The sequence below is a fragment of the Choristoneura fumiferana genome, chromosome 4 (assembly GCF_025370935.1).
Source record: "Choristoneura fumiferana chromosome 4, NRCan_CFum_1, whole genome shotgun sequence".
In the NCBI taxonomy this organism is placed as follows: Eukaryota; Metazoa; Arthropoda; class Insecta; order Lepidoptera; family Tortricidae; genus Choristoneura; species Choristoneura fumiferana.
In genome coordinates this window covers 3,852,619-3,859,881 of record NC_133475.1, presented here as the reverse complement: position 1 = coordinate 3,859,881, position 7,263 = coordinate 3,852,619, and the positions used below count along the sequence as shown (strand labels likewise).

General features: G+C 35.6%; 1 protein-coding gene across 1 annotated transcript; it reads right to left on the bottom strand.

Moving 5' to 3' along the window:
- Nucleotides 1–1,189: 1,189 nt before the first annotated feature.
- Nucleotides 1,190–6,934, bottom strand: LOC141427023 (protein spaetzle 5-like). The gene is made up of 6 exons (XM_074086246.1): nt 6,854–6,934; nt 6,621–6,660; nt 4,717–4,817; nt 4,042–4,143; nt 2,841–2,938; nt 1,190–2,332 (listed from the first exon to the last, which is right to left on the bottom strand). The coding sequence occupies exons 1-6, from the start codon at nt 6,878–6,880 to the stop codon at nt 2,161–2,163; spliced, it is 540 nt and encodes a 179-aa protein (XP_073942347.1). The 5' UTR covers nt 6,881–6,934; the 3' UTR covers nt 1,190–2,160.
- Between the last annotated feature and the right edge of the window lie 329 nt (nt 6,935–7,263).

Here is a 7,263-nt window from a genome sequence, read left to right as displayed (position 1 = left end):
TTATAACCTGTACCTTACCAATAACAAATAATCGTGCTATCGAAATTAGTAAATAAAGGATTTTTCTCTGCAACGAGTTATTGGAAATTTTGAAGTCCACTGCCAACTTCAAATCATACCGAATTAAGTAAACTGTGAAAATAGTTTTGGATCATAACAACTACATTGTTAATCATATTACTCGTAATATCAATTTGTGTAGGCACAAGTGGCAATCTTATTAATTATTTTTATAATAATCATAATGGGCGGTGGTGATCTCTTACCATCAGGAGACCCACTTGCTCGTTTGCCATCCAGTCGTAAAAAAAAAAAAACAGGAGACAGGGTATTATTTTCGTACACTTGGGACATATAAAATTATAAACATACTATTTTTTAATATCACTTCATTAAAATCAATTATGTTATGTAATCAGCTTCTTAAATTCAGAACAAAAATATTGCAAAATTTTAACCTATCATTAAGTAATTATAATCTGATACATATATAATTCTGGCTTTGGGACCTACCAGGAGAATAGTATTTCAAGATACATTTTTCCTTGGTATTTATTATTTATCGAAACTATTTTTTTAAAGACAAAAACAACCATATTTTTCAATTAGTAAAGTAGTGCCTAGGTATCAGATTGCAAAATTCTCAAATACTTACCAGTAAAGATTTTTTTTCATTATACGAAGGTCAAAGGTGAACTAAAGATTAACCTTATTATGGTTGTAATTAAAAATTCTAATGATATGTTTCCGATTAAAACAGCAGTGACTGTGCGTAACTGTTTATAGTTATCGCCCTTTTTATCACATATTGTTTAGTTAATGGGTGTACTTGCATCTACATTTACATGTTGTCATAAAATGGCCCAGACTCAGTAGATTTTCTATTATTATGGAATTTATGAAACGTCAGACACGTCCATTGTACGTCAGTGACGTCAGCGTGTTTTTTAATACGTCATATCGTCACTACTTTTAATAAAACTCGTTGCTCAAAATAGATAATTTTTGTGAGTGAACTTTATAGACATTACATCAAGGTTCAATTTTGCTGACATTTGATTTTAAATACGAGATGTTTTCAAAGTAGTGATGATATTCCATTTAGGTTATTCATGGAACATCTAAGAAAAGGGGTTCTAATGTAAAAAATAAATATTGAATTGGTAAAAAAAATAAAAACCTTTTATTTAGGTAACATTGTTTTATTTTTCAAGAACAATAGAGTAACACAGCACATGATAATTATTATCAACAGGGAACAACAGAGTAATGAAATGTTATGCTAAGCATTATTCAGCACCAGCAGGGCTACTACGAAACTAGAAGTTCGTGTCGCGCGGTCCCTCTCACACTTATACTATTTTATACGAGAGCGAGAGGGACGGTACGATACGAACTTCGAGTTTCGAGTTTCGTAGTAGCCCTGCAGTAACTCCATAGACGTACGTACAAATTCTATCTCAACTAAAGCCAACTAAATATACTATAATAGTTGAGAGTTCTATCATGTCACAGAAAGTATCGAACTAGTAAAATGATAAAACGAGTTGATTTTGCGAGTTCCTTTTTACAAGTCACAGACGTGTTTCAGATATTTCATCAAATCACTAAACAAATTATTGTATTGTATTGTATTGTAACTCTTTATTGTACATAAAACACATGAAAATAACATAACACAGGATAATAAGATGTACAAAGGCGAACTTATCCCTTAAAGGGATCTCTTCCAGTTAACCTTTGAACGAAAATATGTATTATGTGGTGAAATGAAACAACGAGTTGCCTTTTTTGGGTGATTTCGCATTTCACTAAAAGATTCAGGAATGAAAGAAAGAAAGAACAAAATTTACCTACTGATTGATTTTTCTAGGGAAACGAATTCGCAGTTTTAATATCTTGCGTGATTTGATCATATCCCTTGGAAATTTGTTTAAATCTCTCTTGTGGCCATTTTCCTACGATTTTGTACATTATTTGTAATAAAATTTCGCACCAATGAATACATAAGCAGTTGCTTAGCTTAACTAGAACTCTTTTAATTGTTAGCTACGAATTCAAATCTACTGTATTGTACATATGAAATGATGAGTGAACTTCTTTTTTCTTAACAGTCACATTGTGCTATGCTTTCTAATACCCCTTGGAATTATGGTTGTTTCACTCCTGCATCACTTGACAGTAGCAATTGCTTGGTATTTTGAAATCTTTCTCGGCTTTTTGACCGTTTTCGGCAAGTGCCACCATAACCACGTTTATGAACCTTTGCTGGCAGCTAGCTTTGTAGCCAACGTAAAAGTTCGCTACCTGTGAGCATTGTGAGTTCACGTTTCTGAAATGAAAATCTTCATTAATTTTTTACCCTACAAATAAAGCATTTGGAAAACGGCAACTTAAAAATATCCCGCTATCCCACTAATTATTATAAATGCGATAGCTTGTTAGTCAGGTTCCATGTTTGAATAAAAAAAATAGCCAAGTGCGAGTCTGACGCCCGTACCGAGGGTTCCGTACGAATTTGTACACATTAGTCAAACATACACAGGGAAAGGTGGAGGGAACCAGGTCGCGCGGCAGATCACCTATGCGCTGGACTGATCAAGTGCCACTGTAGGAAACGGCGTATCTGACTGTGCCAGACAGTCTGCCAACAGAAGGGTATGGCGGGAGGTCGTAAGGAGAGCTATGTCCGCCTCTACCACCGACTCGGACCCCTCAATGTGACCACGACCGCTCTGCCAAGAGCGACACGACAAAGAAGAAGAGTCAAACATACAGGACAAAACCACTAGGCTAACACGGCTTTTTTAGTTATTTATTTTTACTTAGGGTATACATACTTGCAAATCTGAACGCGGTACCCCTGCTTATACTCCTGAGTGTTAACGACGTAATTCCATTTTCCACTGGTGTCTTGTGCAACTTGTGGTAAAATTATCTGAAACATAAAACAATCTCAAATAATTTGTCCAAAACCTACAATAGTTACACTTCTTTCCTAAATAGGATGGAGATAAAAAGAGATTGCGCAAGCGATCCCGAGCGCACGTGTTAGGTAATACAGCCTAAGCTCTTGTAGAATACGTTTGATTATACGGTTGGTAATTTTCAGGGTTCCGTACCCAAAGGGTAAAAACGGAAACTCTATTAGGTACTAAAGACTTCGCTGTCCCTCCGTCCGTCTGTCACCAGGCTGTATCTCATGAACCGTGATAGTTAGACAGTTGAAGTTGAAATGTAGGTATAACTGAAGCTGCTATAACAACAAATAGGTACTAAAATAGAACAAAATAAATGTTTAAAGGGGCTTCCATACAACTAACGTGATTTTTTTGTCGTTTTTTGCTAATGTCTAATGAATGTTGTATAGATGGTACGGAACCCTTACCGCGTCAGCCCGACTCGCACTTGGCCGGTTTAAATTACTATTTAAATTAATCGAAGTTTGCTTGCTTGCTTCTAAAGGTAATGTAAATAAAAAAAATACACACAGACAAACATCACGCCTGTATTCCCAAATGGGGTAGGCAGAGCACACGAAACGTTACGGCTTCGGAGCCACTTTTAGCTTTTAAATAGAAATAGATATAAATAAAAAAATATATTATATAAATATGCCTTGAAATACTGCTGCTGAAAGAATAATTACCTAACTATTCATGGTTTAAATATGGCTTATCGAAGGATTGAGCCAACAAATAGGGTCGGTGAAAGCTGCGTGCTTGTGTCTTGGTATGGACAATAATATAGGTTTATAGGTAGTGCCACGAGAGTTGAAGTGAATTATTACACACATAGCTACATGAAAAACTGATTGCATAACAGGAAAATGAATGAAAAGAAAGAGAAAATGTCCAAATCTCGCTGTCATAATATGACCTATACGTACCTTATCGTACGCTATAACGTAGGATAACATCAAAAGGATAGCTGGGTCAAACTAGACACAGGTAGCACGGTAGCACAGAACAGAGAGAAGTGGGGAAAGCTGAAAGAGGCCAGCGTGTAGAAAATGGCTAAGAAGAAGAAAAAGAGACGTACCCTATTTTCATAGTCGCAGAGATTCACTTCTGAAGGATCCTGGACTCCCTGCCTTCGAGATAGCTCGGTCACATCGACTACGCCGGGACTTACCAAAGCGGACTGTTGAAAAAAGAAAGGTTTATGTAATATGCGAAAAATAGATAAGTTTTTGTTAAAAATTAATTACTTATTAAAGATTTTTTACTGAATGTACTTTTTGTTGACTGTGTTTGCATTGCCGTCTAAACTACATTTCCGTACCAAATTTCAAGTCGATGCCATTAACCATTAACCATTGAGAAGTTCCGTCCTGCGGAGACGATCCTGGCTGGACCACCAGAATGTTACTACCAAATTATTGTACTATTACCAGATTTACATAAATATGCCTTTCAAGTCAATCCGACCGAACACTGGAAGCGAGTCAAATTTAGCTTACAAGATTTGACTCGAAACAAATTAATAAGCAAACAGGGCAAGCTAGGTACATAAAAGCTTGGAAATACACGGGTATATATGTACAGAAAGTATTACTTAGAGGTATGCCCGACATGTTTAGAATCAATCCTTGGCTCCTTTTCAAGGCGTATTTAATGCGTGAGTGACCCATTATCAATTTTAAAAAATTGTCTGAAAACCAGCGCTTGGGTTGAGGAAGTACTCGTATAAAAAAAATGTTCTAGTCTTACGTACTTCTTTGACGAGTTTACGGACAGCTTCGTTTGGATAGTCTGGCAGTGGACGGTCGCAGTAACCCAGAGCTTGGCATTCACTCGGAACTTTCGGTGTGAAGTCTGACAAGTGACAAAATAAAATCGTCATTTGATAAAAGTATTATTATACGCATTATGTAAATGGCTGATATATCAGATTCTTCAAATCAAATTTTATCAAATTTCTTCCCGCATCTCGTCACTTCACACGATAACCGTTTTTCTAGGGTTCCGTAGTCAACTAGGCACCCTTATAGTTTCGCCGTGTCTGTCCGTCTGTCTGTCCGCGGGTAAGCTCAGAGACCATTAGTACTTAGGGTACTAGAAAGCTGTAATTTGACATGAATATACATATCAGTCACGCCGACGATAATTTTTATAGGGTACCTCCCATAGACGTAAAGTGGGGGTGATTTTTTTTCTCATCCAACCCTATAGTGTGGGGTATCGTTGGATAGGTCTTTTATAACCATTAGGGGTTTGCTAATTTTTCTATTCAGTGATCTGTTTGCGAAATATTCAACTTTAAAGTGCAAATTTTCATTGAAATCGAGCGTCCCCGCCTCCCCCTCTAAAAACTAAACTGCTGGGTGAAAAATTAGAAAAAATTCTACAAGTAAAATTATAGCGGCTAAGATTGCTTGAGAATTCATCATCATCATCATCATCATCATCCCAGCCTATATACGTCCCACTGCAGGGCACAGGCCTCCCCTCAGAATGAGAGGGCTTGGGCAGTAGTTCTCACGCGGACCCAGTGCGGATTGGGAACTTTACACATACCATTGAATTGCTTCGCAGGTTTTGTGCAGGTTTCCTCACGATGTTGCTGATGTTGTGATGTTGCTTGAGAATTATTAGTAGTTTATGAGTAAATAGCAGCCTAAGGTATAAAATATACCTAAACTTGGAAGATTCAGTACACAATACGAAATCATTAGAAAGATATTATTATTTGATGTTTTTCTAATGGCTACTACGGTACCCTACCCTGGGCGTGTATGACACGCTCTTGGGCGGTTTTTTTTGTCTCTATTATTGTTTCACCCAATTTTCTAGCTACCATATATATAAGTATACTAGTTTATGGCAAAAATGACTGTTTTTAACGCCATTGCCTGTTGGGATACTTTTATTTTAAGTATAACAATGACATCACAACTAACGGCAAAAATATGTTGATGTGTTCAATTAGGTACCTACCTTAAGTTTTCTTGGATGGTTCAAACATATATTTTTATCGATAGTAGATTTATAAGTAGTATATGTAGATAGTAGACTTACTGATGTGTATAGGTATTTTTTTTACTTTCTGTTTCATTCTAAAGGTATTTTTTTTACTTTCTGTTTCATTCTAAAAATAATTTAAAGCTTTATTTCAGCAAACCACACGTTTGGTGAGATTAATAGGTTTTGTGCCTTGGTCTGATTGATTAAAAAAAGAGGTCGGGTACGTACGTGCGTGTGTGTGTACGTATGTGTCGTTATATCGCGACATTTGACAACTAAAACCTGTCAATCCGACCACTTTTTTTTAAATCAAACAGACCAAGGCACAAACCTATTAATCTCACGAAACGTGTGGTTTGCCGAAATAAAGTGAATTTATTTTTACAAAAAAACGGAAAGTGAAAAAATATCTATCCAAAGGAGTGAGCTAGGTACATCATAAGTCTACTAACGATAAAAAATATAATATGGACATTCCTAGAAAATTTAAGGTTCCCAATTAATGTCAGCATAAGTGCTGATGTAACGCAAGGAAATATTTTAGGTAGCGTACCTAGTGTTACTACCATACATTTTTCTCCACGTAGCATGAGAGCATTTTAAAAAAAAATTGGTACTTAAGTACCATTTTTTGTTTTTGTATTTATCACTCACCTTGGCCATTAACACTCGTCAGTTGAAGGCCCACAGCTACCTGAAATTAATTGATACACTGATTACTAGGTAATCTATTTGAATAATGATAATTTAGAAGAAAAATAAAAAAAAACATGTGTGCATTTTTCTTGTCAATAGCAATCAAGAGCAGGAAAATAAAAAAATATTAAGTGAATTATTTGCTACATGTAAATTTTAATTTAAACAATCGCAAAATAAAAATTACTTACTAGGAAAACTGTTACGATGTTAAACATATTCACGATCTCTCGGAAAGATTACGCCTGTTTTTTTTTCAATTGGGAGGTGCACCATTTTATACTGGTAGCATAAAATCAATTTCATAGACATCAAATTGAAATTGGAGCCTATAATATAAATTATAGAAAAATACAATTACACTACACAAGGTGTTTTACAATTACATTTACATCAAAATCTCTCAATCACTCACTCTCTCGGTCTTTCACTTTATTAAAATTGTTTTATTTTTTAATGTATAATAACCAGATGGTTCCAAAGGAAGATCAGCGGCGTTCGCAAGATCGGCAATTTTGCTGATTCGGGACCATTTCGTGATATTATGCACATACATATTTTAAATTTTAATTTCTTTTTTTCTTCGAATGTTGTCGCTCAT

Coding starts and splice junctions, on each gene's coding strand:
- LOC141427023 (XM_074086246.1), bottom strand. CDS start 6,880: ATGTTTAACATCGTAACAGTTTTCCTA. Junction 4,818..6,620: donor GACGAGTGTTAATGGCCAAG/GTGAGTGATAAA, acceptor GTCACTTGTCAG/ACTTCACACCGAAAGTTCCG. Junction 2,939..4,041: donor TCTGCGACTATGAAAATAGG/GTACGTCTCTTT, acceptor TTTATGTTTCAG/ATAATTTTACCACAAGTTGC.